The sequence below is a fragment of the Neolamprologus multifasciatus genome, chromosome 4 (genome assembly GCF_963576455.1).
Source record: "Neolamprologus multifasciatus chromosome 4, fNeoMul1.2, whole genome shotgun sequence".
Lineage (NCBI taxonomy): Eukaryota > Metazoa > Chordata > Actinopteri > Cichliformes > Cichlidae > Neolamprologus > Neolamprologus multifasciatus.
Window position 1 is genome coordinate 23,520,437 of NC_140442.1, and position 21,398 is coordinate 23,541,834.

The window sequence follows — 21,398 nt, forward strand, 5'->3', positions numbered from 1 at the left end:
AGCGGGAGCAGCTCAATGAACTTGTTAAAAACTGTCAACATATGTCTGATAGTGCTGGATATGTAAGGGCAAAGACTCTGCTTTATGAGCACTTTAGGAATGGACATGTGATTGCATCTGCTTATTTGATCAAAGTTCACTCATGAGCACTGATTAGATCAGAAGATGGAAAGGCTCTTCAGGCATACTGTTTGTTCCTATGTGGATGCTGCAATGCAATGGAAGAGATTAATGATCTCTCTGAGTTAAATACACCTGCCAATATGCTTGCTTTGATTAGAAGACTGCCATATAAGTTAAAAGACAAATGGCGAATAGTAGCATGTGACATCCAGGAGAGGCAACATCGCAGAGCTAGATTCGTTGACATTGTTTCCTTCCTTGAGTGTCAAGTTAAAATCGCTACAGATCCCGTCTTTGGAAATCTATGTGATGTTCCAGCAACACATCTAACAGCCAAGGGCAGCAATGGAGGGAAACGGTCTACACATCCAAGAGCTAAAAGGAGTAGCTTTGGTACAACTCTGATGCTAAGAGACAGAATCAAACAGGAGCTCAAGATCGCCACAGTACTGTGAAGGCTTGTTTGGTCTGCAAAGGCGGACACACACTGGAGTCATAAGTGATAAGATACCTCATAATGAGAAGATTTCGTTTCTTAAAAGGAATGGCATCTGTTTTGGCTGTTTGTATACTGGGCACATCAGCAAAGAATGCAGAAAACGTCTTTTATGTAAAATTTGTGGTTTCAGACATGCCAGTATACTCCATATCCACCACAAGGAGAAGAATGAAGCCAAACCTGATAATGAGGCAGATAACAATCCAGATTAGTGGTCATACTGGGACCAGTGAACAAGACTAAGCTTGCCATCATGCCAGTTAAAGTAAAATCAAAGAGAGGTCAAAGAATAGTTGAAACATCTGCCTTTCTGAACCAAGGGAGTTCAGCATCCTTTTGTACAGTGGGTCTTATGGACAGGCTGAATATTGCTGGGAGGAAGACAACAATTCTCCTGCGCACTATGGGACAGGAGAAAGTGGTGGACACTTTTATTGTACCTGAACTTGAAGTTGCTGGATTGGACAGTGACATATACTGTGATATGCCTGACCTCTTCACTCAGCACAAAATGCCTGTAGATATTGGTAACGTCCCACATCAACAGGTCCTGGATGACTTGCACATTTGAAGCATGTTCATTTGCCAGAAATGAAGGCCAGTGTGGAGCTTTTGATTGGCATGAATATGCCCAGAGCTCTGGAACCTTTGGAGGTCATCCGGAGTGTCGGTGATGGACCTTTCACCGTTAAGACTGTGCTTGGTTGGACAGTGAATGGGCCACTTAATCGAGAATGCTGTGGAAGGCCAGGATGTTTGGCAACAGTTACTGTCAACAGAGTTTCTGCTGTCACACTGGATAAGCTATGGAAACAGCAGTTCAAGATGGACTTCCCTGAGAGCAGCCATGATGAGCAGATGGGCTGTCAAAGGAAGACTCAAAACTCCTGGAGTTGGTGATGGGAAGCTTTGGTATATCCCTCACCATGGGGTTTACCATCCTACCAAGGAGAAGATGCGGGTCGCCTTCGGTTGTGCAGCATCATTCCAGGGTGTCTCTCTTAATGCGCAGCTCCTGAGTGGCCCTGACTTAACAAATACTTTGGTTGGAGTACTGACGAGGTTCAGAAAAGAGCCTATTGTTTTGATGTCTGACATCCAGGTTATGTTTCACCAGGTGCATGTGCCAGAGGAAGATTCTGACCTATTGATATTTCTCTGGTGGCCTGGTGATGACTTTAGAGCATGCAAGAGTACAGGATGGTTGTTCATTTGTTTGGGGCAACATCCTCTCCAAGCTGTGCCAACTATGCCCTGCGGAAATGCGCAGAGGAAAACAAAGCATACTTCAGCCAGCAGGTGATTGACACCAATCTGTATAGTTTTTATGTGGACGACTGCCTTGCTTCAATAGGCTTTGAAGACGAAGCTATCAATCTTTACTCGGATCTCAGAGACATCTGTGCCAGGGGTGGCTTCCACTTAACAAAGTGGATGAGTAATAGCTGCAGCATTCTGGCAGTCATACCTGAGGAGCAAAGAGCAAAGAAAGTTAAGGTCATAGACCTGGATCGTAACCTGTTGAGGGAGCATTGGGACTGTGGTGGTGCCTACAGTCAGATGCATTTAAGTTCTGCATATCCATCCCAAATAGGCCATTGACCCAAAGAGGGATCCTATCCACAGTAAGCAGTTTCTATGACCCTCTGGGGTTCCTTGCTCCTGTCTGCTTCACCGCCAAGAGGATCCTTCAAGATCTGTGCCAGAGGGGGATAGGATGGGATGATGCTATGCCATCAGCGGTTGCTGAAGAATGGGAAAGCTGTGTGGAAAAATTGCACCTCTTGGACAACATCAGCACCAGAAAGTGTTGTAAATGTAAAACCTGATTTTAGCGAGACGGCCACTGCTCAGTTGCATCACTTTGCAGATCCGAGTGGAAAGGGGTGTGACGCTGTTACTTACCTGCTGCTGCACACCAGTCGCTCACAGATACACAGTTCCTTCTTAATGGGAAAGTCTAGTGTGAGACCTTTAAAACCAGTCACAATCCTACGCATGGAATTGATGCCAGCAGTGGTAGCAGTTCGCGAGGATAAAATGTGGAGGAGGGAGTTGAGACTACCTCTCCTAAACTCAGTATTTTGGACAGACAGCACCGCAGTGTTGGAATATATCAATAATGAGACTTCCAGGTTCCGTGTTTTTGTGGTGAACCAAGTGTCAGAGATCCTCAAGGCTTCTAGTGCCTCCCAGTGGAGGAATGTAAACACAACGCATAACCCTGCAGACTTTGCCTCCAGAGGCATGAAGGCAGAGACCTTTCTACGTGACACTGAATGGATATCTGGTCCTGCATTTTGTTATACAGCCAGAGAACAATTGGCCTGTGAACCCAGAACTTGCAATAACTTTAACATGAAGATCCTGAAGTTAAGGTGTTTGCTGCCATGGACGTCTCACAAGCACATGATGAGGATCATCCTCTGACCCTTTTAATCCATTGTGCCTCATTCTGGACTTGTCTCATCAGGGTGATGGGTTGGATTTTGAGGTTCAAGACCTCACCGAACAAGACACATTTCCAGTCTCCATCTGATACAACTCAGTCTGAAGGTGCTCATCATAGGGTTGAGTTCTGCCACGGCTTTCTTTCATTGGGAGAGGTTGAGGTTGCTGAGATGCAAATAATCAAGTTCTGTCAGAGGAAAAGATATCCCGAAAGGATATTCCCGCCTCCAAAGGGGAGAGACTGTGAAACGAAGCAGCCACATACATAAGGTGAATCCTGTTCTGGAGGATGATGTGCTGCGGGCTGTCGGACGTCTGAGTAGAGCTGTCATGTCAGAAGATTCCAAGCATCCTGTCATAATCGCTAAAGATCTTCACATTTCTTTTTAAAAAATGCTTATTTATAAGATTTTAAGGTCAAAGATCTTCACATTTCTAATCTAATTCTGAAGCATATTCATAAAGAGGTGGTTCATGGTGAAAAGAACCACATACTCTCAAAGCTGCATCAAAAATACTGGGTTCCTGGTGCTGTTTTTTTTATTAGAAACATTATGTCGAGGTGTGTGGCCTGTAGAAGGTTTCATGGAGCTGCAGGCCAGCTGCAGATGGCTGACTTGCATGAAAGCAGAGTGACCCCTGAGAAATCCCCGTTAAGCTTTGTTGGAGTGGACTATTTTGGTCCATTTGAAGTAAAGCGTGGGAGAAGTGTTATGAAGCGGTATGGCGTTATTTTCACTTGTTTGGCGATTAGAGCTAGGCGTTTACAGGCAAATACCAAAAATCACTTTTTTCGGACGACAACTACAGATGAAGACATGTTTTCAAATTGTCTTGCTTTCTTACTTTTCCATTAAATATTTATGAAAACTTCAAACTCACATGAACAATCCACTAAACCAGAGTAGCTGAAAGTCCAGACTGTGAGCGTTTAAGTATAAAACAAAAATGGAATAAAGGCATAACGTAGACATGCAAAGAAACACAAAAATACAAGAAGAGGTTTTTAATTTCACACAGCACAATAAAAAGGCAGCAAACAAAAATCAGATCATAAGAGATGATCAGCACCTGAGTACGGCTGTGATTTGGCATTTTATCATATCATAAAGCTACTGTCAGCGTCAAAGGCACCAATGGCTGCACACAGGACACCCTGAGAAAAAAAAACGTGTTTAGAAATAGATCGCAAATCTGTGTTTACCAGTGCTGAATGAAATCCTATAAAAAGTGACAGCTGAGAAGAAAGCAGATCTGCTCATCAATACAATAGTAAACATGCAGAAAAAAAATCATCTGCAGGATGGTAATGGAAAGGACAGATAAAACCAATGGTCGTGGACCTTCATTACCCTGAAAGAATCTCTGTCGCGCGCACACAGTCACACACTGATGCTCATGGTTTGAAAAGAATGGGCTGCATCTTGACAAAAGTGAAGTTGTAATACTGTGGCAGGCCCTGGTGGCTGATGCTGCTGAATTTGTCCCAAGAGAACGGCGGGAGTCCGTCCTGTGTTGTCGGCCCGTTCACCGCCTCCGCACGGAAATCCCCAGCCAAGTGGAAATCTGTCACCTGCACAAGGAAAAAGACGCCAACAAGAAGAAAGCTGGGTAGAGCTTAAAAGCATCTGAATTCATGAAACCTGCATGACTGCTACTGATGAAAAGGCTATTGTGGCGCTCTGGGAATACCTTAGTGTCATAGCAGCCTCCTGGTGAAGGCCTCTCTCTTTGCAGGTCTTTATGGCAACAGATGGACTTGCAGGGGTCACCCTGGGAGTACGGATCCTTCTTGTAGTCTGAAAACAAGCAAACCAAAAATATCATGCTTGCTCAAGCTAAAGCTTGAGAATTGAGCTTGAGAATAGCTAAATAAAAAAAGGCCACGTAATTAGGTACACTTGTTCAACTACTTGTTAATGCAAATATCTAATCAGACAGTAAAATACCAGTAACTAGACAACCTAATAAAGTTCAAACTGACCATGGTCTACCAATCTTGTAATGGCTTCTTCCAGCAGGATAACGCACCATGTCGCAAAGATCAGATTATCTCAAACTGCCTTTTTGAAAGTGACAATTTACACAAACAAAAAAGTACTGAAGTGGCCTCCAGTGTCACTTTATCCACTAGATGTGATTTGAATCCAGCAGCTTGTTGAATGTGTGCCTCTAACAAGATGTAACTAATGAAGTGTACTGCTGTCAAAAATCTAGCTTATGAAACAGCAACATACAAAGAGTCAGCAGAATGAGCTAAAACTAAGAAGCTGAGATGGAGCCACACACCATTGAATCTCATGATGCGCTTCAAGGATTCCAGGTCCTTAACGTCACACTGGTCACGGCGAAAGATCTTGGCTCTGGGACAGAGGTCATAGGAGAAGTCCTCTCCGTGCAGCTCCCACATTTTTACGTAACCACTCATTGTGTAGATCTTCCGATGGAAAGGAATGTTGTAGGACGGCCAATAACCTGTCAGAAATGGATGTGGTGACGAAATCACAGAAAAGTCTAAAATGAAATATGATACAAAATACAATTGAATGTAGAAAATGATTAGCTGCCTCTGCGCAGAGTCTGTGTCTGGTCCGAGTACTCCACCAAGCTGGGGATCTGCTCCACCACAGTCAGCGCACCGTCGTCGAGACTGTGGCCCAGATTCACTTTGCTTCTGTCCAACACCATGTACTGGTTGTTGTAGGTTCCTGCAAGAGTTACAGGTGGATTTATGGAAGAGAAAAAAGTTTAATAAAGAGGCCTGAGCATGATTTAGCTTTTTCTATCAAAACACAGCACAGTTTCTGTGCTTCGTGTATAAAGATCCATGTACATAAGGCAGACATGCTCAACAGAGTTATACATGGAAAAGGTTTTGGCCCATTCTTCTCCAGTTTTTGCCAAACTGTGAGCCAGCCTGACCCTCTGCCAGGCCAGTAGGCTATTTGGGGTGATTGTGTCAAAAAGGGAGGAGTTGAAGACAACGTTGGTCGTCTGCGTCATCATCAGACCACTTCCCAAGAGGTAGAAGTCATCCAGCGACACCAGGAACCCTGAAGCCACAAACAAGCCACATTACAAACATGAGCTTTATGGATGATCTTCTTCCATAATGATGTTGTTTTTGCATGTGGGCCATATGTGAAGAGGGCGAGATAACCAAAATTGTTATACAAAGACAGCAGAATGAATGGTTGGCCTTCTGGAGATGGCTGACACTGACTGAATTACGAAGTGGAATCATCAGCAAAACTCTAAAACTTAAGAAGCCGATCTCGGGTTTTGTTTTTTGTTTTGTTTTTTCTGTTGTTTTGTTTGTTTGTTTGTTTGTTTGTTTTTTGCCTTGTTCACGTGATAGTACTTTTTTTGTATGTGCCCATAGATTACACATTTTTTCTGCATTCAACTGGTTTGCCACTGCGTGGCGTAACCAGTTTCACAATGGCAGTGTTTGTAATCGCAATTCGAGTTATATTTTTCTGTACTTTTGTCATATTGGAAAATTATAAATAAAGTTGTCAAAGATGAAAAAAAAGAAAAAAAAAAAAAAGAAGCTGATCTCACCAAATTAATTTAAGACGTCTTTAAATGACCTGGAGGCAGCTACTACAAATGTACTGCATGAATATTAACAGCACAGTACTATTCAATAAACTCAGTGACTTTTACTTTTATTCATGTTTGTTTCAGCAGTTCATAAATGTTGGTTGTGTTTGTGTTTTACTTCATCGCTTTTACATTCTTATAGTTTGTGTGTTTTTGCTGTGTATTTTCATCTGTGTTGTACTAGTCTGTGCAGTTACTGATTGTAATGCTGCCTGTCTTGGATAGAACACGTTTTAAAAGAGTTTTGTAACCTTAAAGTAATGTTATCCTGGTTAAATGAAGGTTCAATCAAAATAAATGAGGTACATTTTCTCTAATGCTCTTGCTTTCTTACATACCAGGGTAGCTGCTAAAGGATAGTTTTCCAGTGGCTGTATGGGGCTCGCTGATGTGAAAGTCCCAGTGTTTGTAAATCCGCATCGTAGCAGCGTACGTGTACCAGCTGGAATGAGCAAACAGGAGGTTCTTGTACCCCGGCAGCATCTAAAGATGATGACAGAAATCAGTAATGGGACAATCCTGCGTCATGTCCAACAGTTATGTAGCTTAATCAGATAATTAACTTAAATTCGATAGTTTCCTTTCAACAAAAGCAACAAAACAGACAGAACAAAAGTCAGAACAGGTGACGTTATAGGACTTTTAAATTTGGCCTGTTATTTAACACAAACATACATTTGTTAAAGCTGCCGTGCAAAAAACACTTTGAAGTTACAGATTTTACCTCTGTGTACAAAACTGTCCCCTGATTTAATTATGACACTGAAAATGAAACTTAGTTTCTTTAAATATTAAATAAAGATGAATAATGCATTATTGCACTAATGCACCAGCACATTCGATTACACAGGAAATTCGCTCTTCACTGGTAGTTTCTTGTTCTTCTTATTTTGCACACATATGAAAATCAGGTTACAGCTGATGTCAGTGAAGCATTACTAATTTGCTGTGAAGGAAATTTGAGGAACTACTCGTATAAATCAGCTGCTTTTTGTGTTGTGTGCATTTTTTATAATATCTAATAAGAATAAGAGCCTGATCAGGACTGTAAATAAAAGATGGCCACTGTAAGCAGTGCGCAGACTTGTGTTTTAGGTCCTCAGCTTTGGCATTTTATTGGTTGCCATATTTTTTCCCCCTCAAACTTGACGAGCAAGAGGAGACACCACATTTTTATTAAGTGAACTTATCAACTGCTTGTTTTATGTTGCAGAAACTGAACATTTCGGTTTATTCACCAAGACTTGAAACCAGCGACTGAGAGAAGGAACTGAACAGTAAGATGTTTACTGAGATCATAGACAGTGTTGGGAAGGTTACTTTTAAAATGTACTCCACTACAGATTACAGAATACATGCCCCAAAATGTATTTTGTAACATATTCCGTTACGTTACTCAATGAGAGTAACGTATTCTGAATACTTTGGCTTACTTAATATATTATCAAGCTTTTTACAACTACATGAATGTACTATTGCTGTGTGATTTATTACTATTACTGAAGGTTACTCACCATACCATTACCAACTAGATGTTTAAATATTAATATAAAATGAGTAACAGTAGGGTGGACATTAGGTAAGGCTGCACTCTCTGCAGCGATCTCGTATATAAAATTATTCCGCACATATATAAAACAGGTCCGCGGCTCCGAACCGTAGTAAAGGGACGTCTGGCTAATGCGTTGGGCTCCGTGTCGGGCTCGTAGCCAAAAACTAGCTTTACTTTGTTGTCTGGGTCAACTTTGCCAACGAGAGACAGAGAAAGGCGTTGAAAGGCATTCTTTAGGGCTATGCCTGTACCTTTTGCCTTCATATTAAATAATTTGTTGAACAATAATTTTAAAAATATTTCATCACGTCATTATGCAGGCCGCAAATAGAGGTGACATGGGCTACGAGATGGAGACACAGGCATTAGAGCCTCTTAATTTGTGTTTTATTTATTTCCACCAGCGTGGAATTACCAAAAATAGAGAGCGCATAGCCTAACATATGAAACGGGAAAAGACCGTTACTCATATTTTGTATTTTAAATACGTAACGCCAGTACATGTATTCCGTTACTCCCCAACACTGTTCATAGATCAGATGCTTATTCCAAGTCAGACTTCCTTTTGCAACCAGAAGAAAGAGTGAGTTGATTTTAGGAATCGCTAGCTTCACTTTTGGTCTCTATATCCATCTTTTATATACAGTCTGTGATTAAGTTATGATTTGGACCTTGATGAGTGCAGAGCAGTGGCCCATCCCTGGAAGTTTGAAGTCTCTGAGTGAAGGGTAGGAGCTGGGGACCAGGGCTGGGATCAGATCCAGCAGGTCTCCCACCGCGTTCAGGAACTGGACGTCAAACAGCGTCAGCGGCTTTGGGAAGGACAACAGATAAACAGCTGGTCATCAAATGCAAACAAACACTGCTTCTGCCCCTGAAGTGAGACGGCCATTTATCAAAAAAAACCCAAAAACATACAGAATAAAAGCTACAAGATAATTAATTATGAGAAAATATATTTTCTCATATATATTTATATATATTCTAGTTTATATTCATATTTAACATGACTTAAGGCTGTGAAACCTGATATGAAATTATTGGTTGATGCTTCTGCATTTCAGAGTGCAGATTTATTTGTTAGTATTTTTTTTTTAACATTCTTGCTTTCTTGTTGAGTTTTTGTGGGACAAAAATCCAGCCAAACGGTTATCCTACCTTCTTCCCTTGCTTCTCGGCCCACGCTGCCACTCCTGCCTGCAGTCCGTCCAGCTGAGCTACGATGAAGCCGGCGTGTTTCCACAGAGGATCGGCGCTCTTGTTCACCTGCTGTCTGACCCATGAGTCCTGCTCCCTAAACGTACAAGAATCATATTTAGTCTGACATTTAACTAAACAGATAAATGCTACTTTACAAAAACCCCACCGTAACACTGCATCAGTAGAAAAACCTGATCAAAAATGTTCTTAACTCTGCAACATGGTCTTTTTTCCGACCATCCCGTTTGGTTCTTTAGCTGTCAGAATTACTGTCTGAAGGCCAAGAAAGATGCCCAAAAGGTTTACTTTGCCAAGTGGGTCATCACAGGCTTGCCGTATTGGTCCATTTTAATGACCTTCGTTATTATTATTCATTATTTTATTTTATTTTCAGTTTTACAGACGGGACAGACATGACTGGGGGATAGGAAAGGGAAAAAGAAAGAAAGAGGGAGGGAGGGAACAAAAAACAGAGGTGAAGAGGGACAGTGAGAAAGGGCACTTAAAAAAATCATCTGGATCACCTGTTGAGAGAAGGAAAAAAAGAGAAAAAAAGAAAACAAGTAAAAAAGAGAGCAATATAATAAATACGACACCGTCGCAATAATCTGGCTAAGTGTAAGTAACCGTATATGTTGAATGTTATTGTGGAGCACGCAAGACTGACAGCGCACAATGTGCCTTTGCCAAGAAAGGTGTAGTTTGTGTTTGTGAACACCCGTGTGTACACCTGTGCGCGACCTGTGTGGATGAGCACACTTGAATTCAAAAGGTTTCTCCATTAAACAATCTGCTAGAGGGTGTGGGGAGCCATACCCCCGTCCCCCAGGGCATGAAGGACATCCAGGAGCATGTCCGTGGGCTCTGCCAGCAGCCAGCTGCGCCAGAGTGAGAGTGGACCGAGCCCAAGGAGGCATCCCCGCTCTCTGGAATCCACCAAGGCTGGGGGGCCCTGGTCCGGATGGGCCTGGGCCCACAGAACCCGGAGCAGCCCACCCAACCCATCATCATCTCCCAAACTACGCAAGACAATAGACACGCAGGTTAAGTTCGTTCTCCACCACTCCTATATTTCTCCCCCGCCTCTTGACCACACCTCTGTTGTGGTCAAGAGTGGCTGAATGCCAACGCTGAGAGTGCTTAAATGTTTGGTTGAACTTTTTTCACAAGAGGATGTGAAAGATGACAGTTTGTGAAGTAGATGTGACATTTCTGCTGCTCGGGTTGTAACTCTAAAAGGAAAAGGGAACATACTCACTCCATAAATTTCTGAACTGGGTCGAGCATCTTTGGGTCGGTGATCAGCTGCGGGTACATGTTGGTGTAGTGGTCCATCATCTGCCTCGGGAAGAAAAGGAAGAATGAGTACAAGTATAAGAATGAATACAAAATGCCCAGACTCAGAATTTGAGTGAAAGAAATAAGGTTATAATAAGAACTGACAGCACTTACTGGGCGGTCAGGAAACCTTCGAGGTAGCCAGCCAGGAAGAAAGTGATCTCATCTGTTTCAGGAGTCTCTCCATACCCTGCTCGGATCTCAAGGACACTCCAGCCTGTACTGGATAGGGTGTCATTCAGGAACCCATAAGTTCATAATATCCCCCTCGACCTCCATCACCACCTCCTTTAACTTGACAAGCTTGTGATCGGGGTCCCAGTACACAGTGGCTGCTGTCAGCTCTGAGAACACATCAACATAATCAAATTTTTTCCTCTATATTGTTCTGATGAATTAATGGGTGCAAACAAATGAAAGTTTAATACCGACCAAAGGATCACTGGATCACCTCACACCCTGGACACTCCCTGTTTGTACTGTGCCCGAGGGCAACAGTTCAGAGCAATTAGTTTAAGGACAAATAGACTCAAACACAGCTTTTACCCAACCGCAATAACATGTCTGAATGCTGCTACTAAAAAATGTCCATCACGCCAATCTTGAAATGATCTATGCACTGACTGAAGCATGTGTGTGGGAATGTTTGCGCATACTATTCTTATTAGCACTTTATTTATTTTATTTAGTGATTTAATTAAATGTTATTGTTTTAATTTAAATTTTTATATTTCTATGGATGATGCACTGATCGGATACCACTTTTATTTTGGATGTACCTGCGACAATGACAATAAAGACATTTTGATTCTGATTCTTCAGATCCTTAAACAATCACCAGTGACTTCTCATGTACTCGTCCTACTTACTGTCAGCAGAGGCGAAGGTTGCAGCCACGATGAATAAAAGACAGACATGTAACCAATTTAGTGGAGACATGTCTGCGAGAATGGAGCTAAAAACTAAAACTGCTGCGGGACATAGAAATGATTCGAGCAGAAGTGGCAGAAGTAAAGAGGAAATCTGTCTTTTCTATGCAGAGAAAGTCCAAAGGTGACGCGAGCTCAGTTTCCTGATTGGCTGCGGCCAGGAGCGGAAAAAGGGAACAGTACGTACACGTGAAAACACTTCGAGACAAGCTGCTGAAACAAGTAAGATAGTTGCTAAACAAGAGAACGTGTTTTTTAGTTTCGACACAAGGAAAGAAAGAAAATAAGTTTCCACCCCAGATGGGACTCGAACCCACAATCCCTGGCTTAGGAGGCCAGTGCCTTATCCATTAGGCCACTGGGGCTGTATGGCTTTGTGACTCTCACAGGAAACTGTTTAGAGATCATAACAATCACCCTGCGACGATTTCATATCGTAGGTACCGTAGCCGGAGTCGTGTGTGGGCTTTTCGAAGGTTTAGTTCAGAGTAACATGACGCGTCTACAGCGAAGAGAATTCTTTCTGCGTAGCTGGCATGTTTCCGTTCCGTTTTACAACAGAAAGAAAAAGCCCCATATTCATGTTCATTGGAGGCTTCGAGATTACATTCTTATAATTAACACACAACCCTCCTTTATATTTGGATTTACTTTATTTGATATATTACAATGTCACGGACAGTGCATCTGCGCAATTCATGTGGCAACAGACCCTATCGAGGTAAAAGAAAGTTAAAATAGAAAATAAACTGACAGCATATTCATTAGAATGATCATATATTTAGTCAAGTTCCGAAAAGTCATTATGACGTAGTACGAAGTAACCAACCAAGAAAATCAAGAAACACAAACAATGGGTCCCTTTCTTTGCATTCAGAGAAACAAAAAGAAACATTTAAGAGCTGATGCGACACTGCCCCCTAGTGATAGTTTATTAAACTGTTCCAAAAACTATCAGATTAACTTTACCTTATTCAATTTTCAGATATAATTTGATAAACACAATAAATAAAGTAAGTAAAACAGCTTTTACACCTCTTTCCTTTTTCTACACACTTCTAGTGTTTTTTTAAATTCCTTTTTACAACACAGTGAAGCTGTGCATCCATTTAGTTTCTTCATCATACTGTGAGGGCACAGCTGGAATGCAAATGTAGTGAGGGGAATGTGAACACTCCACCTGAAGCATGCTGCCCGAGAAGATAAAACAGACGCCTTAGACAAAGAAAAAAAAGAACCTCGGTCGGACAACTTAAAATGTGCAAAGATGGAGGAAAAAGGCTGAATGTAACAAACACCCTGACATGTTGTAAAATTATCCAGTGGTTTGTTGCACTGAGAATTTCTCTCTGCAGTGACAAACATTTAGAGTGTGATATCATTTCAAGCAGGTAAACAAATAAACGTCAAAGATGCAGCAGGTTCTGCAGCAAAGAAAATAAATATTATCCACACTGAAACAGCTCAGACCCAGTACACCTCACTGTACAGAGAGCAAAGGCACACCTCATATGCTTACAGATCCCAGTCTGAAACATTAAAACCGAAACACATCACTCACAACAAAATAAAGCTTCATTCAATTGATTGTGTCCCTCACGCTCCTTCAGCGATGACCTTATGAGACACCATAAATGATTTTCTTTAAGTGAAAATTTGCAAATGTAAATAATATCATAAAGTAACCGTAAAGCTATAGAATTTTTAACAATCCACAGAAACAACTGTAAAAACACCCACATACAGTATCATAGCAGCATTTCTAATCAGTATTCCTCTCTGTGTGAACAGTGTTAACCGTTCCTGCAGCTGCTTTCTGCTGCAAGCATCACTGCCTGCTGAGCGTGTAGACATTAAATGTAACTGATGGTAAACACAAACGCATGCGGGGATTCTCATTCGTCATCGATCAGCTTCTCCGCTCCGTTTTCTGCTTGTCTGCCAGCACTGCTTCCTCCTCCCTCTCCGCCTCCCTCTTCCTCCTCGTCTTCGTCTGTGTAGGAGAACGGCTGGCTGCTGTAGTTGATCATTGTGCGGGAGAGGTCCACCTCGATGGGGAACACATCTGCCTCCTTCAGGACGGCGTAGCAGTCATTGTAGTAATGTGACATTCCCGACACGAAGCGCTGCAGCTGGAACACGATGTCTTGAACTGGAGACGAGGAAGAAAGAAAACAAAAGCAACATGTTGATGCTACTAAATCATCAGTATCTGTTTACAGGCCACGGAGTACAGAGGAGGGAATAGCTAAAGGTGAAAAACAGCAAGAACAGACCGTGTTTCTGATCCAGCAGCTCTATCTTCTCCAGGACGTCTTTCCTCATTTTGGCAAAGCGGGCACGGGCTTCCTGCCGACACCGAAGCACCAAACGGTACTCATAGTTACCAGTGCTGACGCGGTACAGAGGCTCCCCCATGGCCTGTCAGAAGAAAAATAGGATTTACTGGTTCATATTAAACACGTTTTCAGCTGCGGAAATCCAAGGAAAGCTTATAGCCAGTTCTTCCCCAGAGTGCTTATCGGAAAATGAGAGAAAAAAACTTGCACTTGCTAAGTCTGCATCAGTGTGGTGAACTAAAGTTTGACTGTGAGCATGAAGGATATAGAGGCGGTCATGCTGAGATGGTAAATATCTACACCTGTTATCACCGAGTCTGACTCTAATCTAACAACTGTGTACAAAACAGAACATGATTAAAGGCAGTCATCTCAAGCAGCTTCATACTTCAAGGTACCATCCCTATAACTACAGAGAGGAACATAATGATCCCATGATCATTAAAGATGGGCATCTATATTAGAGTCTGCAGATACAAATGTGATGTTCAATCTTCTTACAGTCAGTTTTTCTAATGTTTTCAACATATTTCTGCTTTAGAACGTTCAAAAAGTAGCAGGTTTTGGTTCTATTTTTCCTGGGGTCAAATTTTTCCTCATAGAAGAATAATCTGACACGCTGAACAGGAAGAAAATGTTGCAATCAAAATGTCAGTTTTACATCAACTGTCAATATCATACTGATATAATTAAATCAGTAGAAATTGTGACTCACAATGCTGCTGTATTCTTCATCATCCATTTCCTTCACCTTCAAGCAGTACGACTGAAAGACACAAAAAACCCGTCCTGTTAGTCAACCTACAGGCTGACAGTGAACTTCAGTAAACAGAGTGACAGCACCGCAGGTCTCACCAGATATTCAAACTTCACATCCAGGTACTTGCGGATGGTGAGCTTGGTGTCTGGTATGGCCTTATTAAGGTACGTGTTCAGATCATGGAGCATCTGCACAACGAGAGAGACTTTAAAATCTAACATCCACTGGAAAACTGACATGTTACATAATAAATTTCACTCTGACAGATTTAAGGAACACAATATATACACAGTATATACAGACAGTATAAAAGCCTGACTTTTTTCCAAAGCTTTGTTTAAAATGAATGTTTTTAACTGATGTGTGCACTTTTAGTACAATGAATGACTCAAAGCATAAATTAAATCTGTGCTTACAGGTTTGATGGTCTTTAGTAGCTGAATGCCGTATTTCTCAATGTTGCGGTGAGCATCAGCAAACTTCACAAAAGCCTCGCTGGCAGCAGCCTGGGGCTCTCGTACCCCGATGACAGAAAACACATCTCCAAATGCTGCAAAGGGATGAAACCAGAAACCGCTCAGATATAGCTACGAGCAAAGATCTGCTAAAGTTAGAAAACAAAAAGTATTAAATACAACTCCACCAGCAAGCAGACATTGTATGAAAATGTGACATTTTTCTTCATTTTATGGTCACGTTTCAACTAAAAGCTCCACCAGGTTTTAGCCTTCATTGGGGAAAAAAACAAAACAAAAAAAACAACAGCAAACTTTCGCTTGGGGGTGAGAGTGGATTATTCCACTGGTGTAATACTGTTTTTATCGTTTGTGATTTTGGATATAGTGACTGACCTCTGTGGGTTTGAGAAAGCTCAAAAAACGCCCTCAGTAGTCTTTTCGTGTGCTCCATCAGCCCTGCAACGCAAACAGAGAACAACAGTGTCTCTGTGGATTAAAAGCTCTCTCATATCTGTGATTATGGAGTTTTCACACTACATGATTAACATGTTTAGGTAAAGAATCTTATCATTCTTTACCTTTGTACAGCTCTGCCGTTTTCTCCAGCTCTTCCAGTCTTTTGACAAGTCCATCTGTAAAGAAGAATGAGTTAAATCTAAGCAGATTTGAACAAACTTGCAGTTACCATCCTAGCAGTCTTACCATTGCATAGAATAGCTCTACTGAGTCCAAGAGCATCCGCTGTTCCTGAGCTCAAATTCTCTACGAGTCGATGTTTGACTTTTTTCAGCACTGAAACATATAAAATATCAATGTTTAACACAAACTAACGCAGCAGTGAAAACAATTTGTTGAGATTCTGCAAGAATGCAGCACACAGCACTGCAGTGCACGCTTCAAAAGGAAGTAACATAAATATAAATACCAATGTCCAGAGACTTCCCCTGTTTTGGATCAGCCTGCAGCTTATTGTAGTGGATCACTGCCTCTCCCTGTGAAAATAAGATCAACAGTTAAATGAACCAAATAAATAAATGTAAATATAGGATGGTGAAAGGAAGAGCCTCTATTGCAGCAGTACTAAATATAAGAAATAGAACTGTTTTAGCTTTTGTTGAGATTATGCAAGAATGCAGTACAAAGCACTGCTATGCATGCTTCAAAGAAAGTAACATTTCACCTTAGTAGATAAGTTAAAATTAATAATGTGCAACATTTATAGTGCTAAGTGTGAAATGTATTTTCAGTGACGGGCAGCAGCAACACCACCTAATCCTTTTAATCCCACACTGAACCCCATCTTTATCCCACCACGCAGGAAGTCATGGAATTTTTTGGGTTGTGAACAAAAGATGCCAAAAACAACAGCGCCACTATTCACCGGTGATGGTACGCCACATGCTACGGGCTATTGTCCCGACCTCTTCAGCACAGCTTAGCAAACCAGTGAAGTCACTCCTACAGTGTCCTGTCTACAGTGGGAAGGTGAGCTTACACTCATATCTCACTAACTGTTGGACTGTGCTGGACATAAAAAAGTGAGTCATCTTTTAACTATTTTCAAAATTTCTTTTAAATGACACACAGCGTTTCAACATGCAAGTAAAGCTGTGGTTTGGTTCTTTTTTTTCTTCATTATGGGGCACTGGTCATCAGAGGTGAGGGTGAGTATGAAGAGTCGCTGTCTTTAGGTTTAAAAGATTAAAAACAAGAGTTTCAGGGCTCATGTTAACATTATTATTTCAACATGGCTGTCATAAGATTTTCACTGCAATGACACTATTACTTTATTCAAAATAATCCATGGAAATAATCATCACATCACAACAACTACCAAAAATCTGAAAAGGCTAATAAAGCTATCAGTCAAATGCATCTTTTTCTTTAGTGTGTATGGAGATGGTGAGAGTTTTTGTAGCTACAGATGCACAAATGACTGTGTTATTATTCTAAACTGTGTGCATTTTTGTCACACTGGTAATATTCAGTGTTAAATAGCAGTTATGGTCAATAGAGTAATGCTGAGTTTTTAATAACCTCCCACTTTCAGAGTCGGTGTACCTGCACAGCTTGAATCATCTTGGCCACCTCCACCTTAGTTTTGCCCTTGACTGCTTTCCCGTTCACACCTGTGATTTCATCACCTGCTGCCAGCGTTCCATCCAAAGCTGCTGGTGTGTTATCAAACACCTGCAAAGCAACAGCAACCGCATTTTAAAAAGTACCGTGACAAAGTACAGTTATTTTTCCTGAATAAGAGGCGATAAAGCTGCATTTTATGACCCGTATGCTAAACAACAGCAAACTGAGACAGATACAGTCTTATAACATTTAAAGCATGATGGAAACTTCTGGTGATCGATGACATGTTAATAAATAAAGTCATAATAAATTATTCTATGTGCACCTGAACAATGTAGAGGCAAGGGCAGTACTGAGCCCCACCACCAATGCTGATGCCTATAAGATTATTAGCATCTTTCTTCAGAGTCACAGTCCCAGGCACTGTTGGTATCCCCCTGTTAAGACAGAGAAAAAAAACACACTCATTAAGCTTTGAAGCATTTTGTTCAGCTTATTCTGGGACATTCTGTAATCAGGGAACTATACCACAGTTTATATCAAGGCATTCACCCTCTCAGTTACTGTTTTAGATGTTTAATAATGTATGGCAATTATATGTGATTCAGAATGGGTAGAGAAAGCTCATTAATGACTCACAGTTTGTCCTCCTCCAATTCATAGTCCATATCTGTGAACATTGCAGGACAGCGTCACTCCTGTCCCTGTGAAACCTGCGAGAGAGTACAATAAAACAGAAATCAAAGGTTTTAACTGGCTCTAGTGATCAGAAACCCAAGAAACGCTCATTAAAAGAGTGACAATCAGAACACGTTTAAGAGTTTGAGCTACCGGTGAATTTAAAAGTGGTTTATAGTCAGATGGACTATCGACAATCACCAAAATTGGCAGCTTTGCTTTCCTGATGCGGCAAATTTAATCGCTGTGGAGTCAGTGAGGAAACGCTGGAGCAGAGCAAACAGCTGGTAACCCGCAGTGCATGCTAACATCCTAACAACAACCATTTAAATACGTTTTAATTAATGTAGCTGTTGCACTTAATATATCTGCATTCACACACAAACCAGTCACTGTTAGATTTCATTACAGTGACCGAGGTCAGTAAGGAAGTTGGATTATTAGCTGCTAGCCTGTAGGCTAATAGCAGGTGCATTTAGCTAATGTTGTCCCCTGAAACGTCAGTAGCCCATTAACAATTTACCTTTCTTAGATGTCGCACAGAGTCGTCATAAAGATATTATTCAGTGTGCATAAAATCAAAATATTTTTTGTTGAATCGCCCTTTTTATTCGCAATTATCTCAACTTCTCGATCTAAAGACAGCTTCTATTTACTTTATTTTGTCACTTCCGGCAGGATGACGGAAGTTGTTGTTAAAACGTATTACAAAAGGAAGGACTGGATAATCATTTTCTATTTTTTTCTTACAGTCTATAATTCCATATTCCTCAGTGTAAATGATACAGATTATTTCTTTTAAACTTCTCATCAGCTATATGAAAACACTGTAATTGTATTTTAGCAGATTTAATCAAAGTCCTTCCATGATTCGCTTGTTTCTAATTTAGATTACGCGTTTTACTGCCATCCTGTGGTTAGAGTGTCAACCTGCACCTTCATGAAATTTGTCAAATATAATATTATTACAGATTTGTTTTGATGCAAAAAGTGATGTACATTTCACCAATGATCTTGTTTGTAGATCATTTTAAATGTCAAGCATACAAATACAATTGTTGCAAAATAGACTTATTGCATGTGTATGAACACTAATTTGTTCATATACTAATTTGCTGTTGCAGGTGATTAAACAGAGTGGTGCTTGTACTGAATATAGAATTTGGCAAAGATGATGATGATGTTGGATGAGTCAGTGTCAAAAGAGAAACTTACTAAAACTCATGTCTTGCATCATAAGTAAACTAGAATTGACAGTTACCCCATTTACCTTTTTTCTCCCGGCACGGTAGACTGTACCTCTGTTGAAACTCCATCATCCAGGACTGTTCACCAGCAACCAGTATGAGTATGGTAAGCTTAGGTTTGTGTATGCCACTACATGTCAGCAAATTAACTACATTTTACCCTTTAATAAATTATTTGCAAGACTGAAAATGCAAAGTTATTTCATTCTCAAGACTTCTTCAGATTATATTCTAACCATGTGTTCAGGAACTCGAACTGAAGAATGTGGATTTGAGAGCCGGAGATGAGCTGAAAATAAAAGGGGTAATTCTGCATGATGCAGAGAGGTAAGCTAATAAAACATAACATTTATTTTTTCAGTACGGTAACCATATAAATTGAATGAAAGCTACATATGCTGTTAATCCTGCAGTAGGAAAATCTAATCTAGCGCAAAGTGGACTTTTACAAATTATATTATATCTTGTACTCCACTGTGTGATCATGTGTTCAAAGCTCTGCAAGCCATTGATATTAAAACCTAGTTTGTACAACCTCTGATCAACAGATTCCAGATCGATCTCGGCTGTGATGCAGATGACCTGGCACTGCACTTCAATCCTCGGTTCCATGATGACACTGATGGTGCTGTGCTGGTGTGCAACTCAAAGATTGCTGGTTGCTGGGGCGATGAAAAACGGGAAATTCACAACCCCCTACAGAGGGGTGCTGATGTCAAGGTGAGGGAATGTGATCGAAGTAATTGATGATGTACTGAGTGTCTGAGTATTATAAATATCACAAGAAGGTTTTTGATTAGATCAAATGGATGTTTGGTTTACCCACATAAAACACAAAAAACACACTAATACTCTTGCAGATATTAAGCTGGGGAATGCAAGTTGGGTTGCATTTGATTGTGTCTTGGAAAAAATGTTTTCTTATGAATTTTTCTTCTGTTTCAGATTGTGTTGAAACTGGCTGAAGACACGTTTGAAGTGGAACTTCCTGATGGACAGGAAGTCCAGTTTCCAAATCGTGTTGGTATGGGTACCATCAGCTACATCAGAGTCACAGGAGACTTTAAACTGAAATCCTTCAAGATCTGCTAAGAGATACAACTGTAGTAAACAGATGCTGTGTTTAACACTTCAGTTATAGATGAGGTTTGACTGTCTGAATGTTATTCTTACAATAACAGTCAGTTATTGACTGAAGAATCATTAAGAGATAAAGAGAAATTAATACATTTAAATGGATTAAAATGTCCTGTTGTGCAAAATGATATAAAATGTTTACAGTCAAATGATCATGTTTTGTCATCTTTAAGGTTTTGCAGCCTCTCACAAACACAGTATAAGTCAAGGCATGAAAGAGTAAAAGTATGATGACACGGAACAATAGAAGAAAATGCAAATATGCTAGTTCTTTGCTAAATCCAGTAACTGATTATTTATAGTCATGTAAACATGCAGAGAAAAATGGCTCCAAATGATACAAAATGCATGTGGGGCACAAGGGTTCCTGGTTAACACTTTTCAATGTGGAGTTTGTATGTTACTTGTGCCTCCATAGGTTTCCAACTTCTTTTGAAATGCATGTTAGATTAACTGGTGGGCCTTTTAAGTTCCAAACAAAAAAGCAGTCCTGGAGTTGGCCACCTCTGAAATATGTCATATATCAGTCAAATCAATAAAACCATCTAGCATTGGAATCCTGCTGAATTATGTTGTGGAAATTTTAAATAAAACCTGCAAACACCTCAGTGAGCATGATTTGAAGTGAGTTTAATAACATATTGCAATATGGAGAGACTCTGGTCAATCACCTAAGCAGTCTCTGAAAATGGGCGCGATTGCTCATGTCTTATGTGCTTTGACCAAACTCAGAGACAAAGAAAATTCCTCAACACATCAGGTGAGTCTATACCTTCAGCTCTCTTCAGAGAGAGAGAATTACGACCTTGTTTTCTGCTTAGCCGTCACCTAGAGATCTACATCCCTGATAAGCAGAAGGAGCCCTACTATCCGCTTAATGTCTCCCATGAACTTACAATGGCCCCATTGTGTATGGTTTTTTTTTTTTCTTTTTTGGCCTGTCCCGTTTGGTTCTTTTGCCATCAGAATTATTGTCTAAAGGTGAAGAAAGATGCCCAA

At 40.8% G+C, this 21,398-nt stretch overlaps 2 protein-coding genes, 1 non-coding gene and 1 pseudogene across 6 annotated transcripts; 1 reads left to right on the plus strand and 3 right to left on the minus strand.

The window, feature by feature from the left end:
• Positions 1–3,640: 3,640 nt before the first annotated feature.
• LOC146520498 (lysosomal leucine aminopeptidase-like) lies at positions 3,641–11,833 on the minus strand (annotated as a pseudogene). The gene is made up of 11 exons (XR_014873717.1): positions 11,639–11,833; positions 10,884–11,113; positions 10,690–10,773; positions 9,390–9,525; positions 8,903–9,043; positions 7,018–7,162; positions 5,929–6,126; positions 5,641–5,784; positions 5,363–5,548; positions 4,766–4,872; positions 3,641–4,646 (listed from the first exon to the last, which is right to left on the minus strand). The product of XR_014873717.1 is annotated as a lysosomal leucine aminopeptidase-like (transcript).
• Positions 11,834–11,990: 157 nt separating this feature from the next.
• On the minus strand, positions 11,991–12,063 carry trnar-ccu (transfer RNA arginine (anticodon CCU)). The gene has a single exon. It is a non-coding gene; the product is annotated as a tRNA-Arg (tRNA).
• Positions 12,064–12,332: 269 nt separating this feature from the next.
• Positions 12,333–18,606, minus strand: pick1 (protein interacting with prkca 1). The gene is made up of 13 exons (XM_085156978.1): positions 18,539–18,606; positions 17,977–18,050; positions 17,663–17,774; positions 17,317–17,445; positions 16,181–16,247; positions 15,958–16,047; positions 15,834–15,887; positions 15,649–15,711; positions 15,214–15,347; positions 14,893–14,985; positions 14,753–14,803; positions 13,975–14,119; positions 12,333–13,850 (listed from the first exon to the last, which is right to left on the minus strand). The coding sequence occupies exons 2-13, from the start codon at positions 18,015–18,017 to the stop codon at positions 13,594–13,596; spliced, it is 1,236 nt and encodes a 411-aa protein (XP_085013104.1). The 5' UTR covers positions 18,018–18,050; positions 18,539–18,606; the 3' UTR covers positions 12,333–13,593.
• On the plus strand, positions 16,244–21,321 carry LOC146520501 (galectin-2-like). 3 transcript variants are annotated; one of them, XM_085156983.1, is made up of 5 exons: positions 16,244–16,793; positions 19,308–19,368; positions 19,510–19,589; positions 19,811–19,982; positions 20,208–21,320. In XM_085156983.1, the coding sequence occupies exons 2-5, from the start codon at positions 19,360–19,362 to the stop codon at positions 20,352–20,354; spliced, it is 408 nt and encodes a 135-aa protein (XP_085013109.1). In that variant the 5' UTR covers positions 16,244–16,793; positions 19,308–19,359; the 3' UTR covers positions 20,355–21,320. The 3 variants fall into 3 exon arrangements, with proteins under 3 accessions (XP_085013109.1, XP_085013108.1, XP_085013110.1); XM_085156982.1 differs by lacking the exon at positions 16,244–16,793 and adding an exon at positions 18,036–18,302; XM_085156984.1 differs by lacking the exon at positions 16,244–16,793 and having other exon boundaries at positions 19,342–19,368; positions 20,208–21,321.
• The last annotated feature ends 77 nt before the right edge of the window (positions 21,322–21,398 follow it).

Excerpts from the sequence above, each read along its gene's own strand:
- LOC146520501 (XM_085156983.1), top strand. Across the intron at positions 19,590-19,810 it reads ATTCTGCATGATGCAGAGAG|ATTCCAGATCGATCTCGGCT; the intron begins GTAAGCTAATAA and ends TCTGATCAACAG. Across the intron at positions 19,983-20,207 it reads AGAGGGGTGCTGATGTCAAG|ATTGTGTTGAAACTGGCTGA; the intron begins GTGAGGGAATGT and ends CTTCTGTTTCAG.
- pick1 (XM_085156978.1), bottom strand. The coding sequence starts at position 18,017 with ATGTTCACAGATATGGACTATGAATTGGAGGAGGACAAACT. Across the intron at positions 15,888-15,957 it reads TAGAGCTATTCTATGCAATG|ATGGACTTGTCAAAAGACTG; the intron begins GTAAGACTGCTA and ends TCTTCTTTACAG. Across the intron at positions 14,986-15,213 it reads TACTAAAGACCATCAAACCT|ATGCTCCATGATCTGAACAC; the intron begins GTAAGCACAGAT and ends CTCGTTGTGCAG.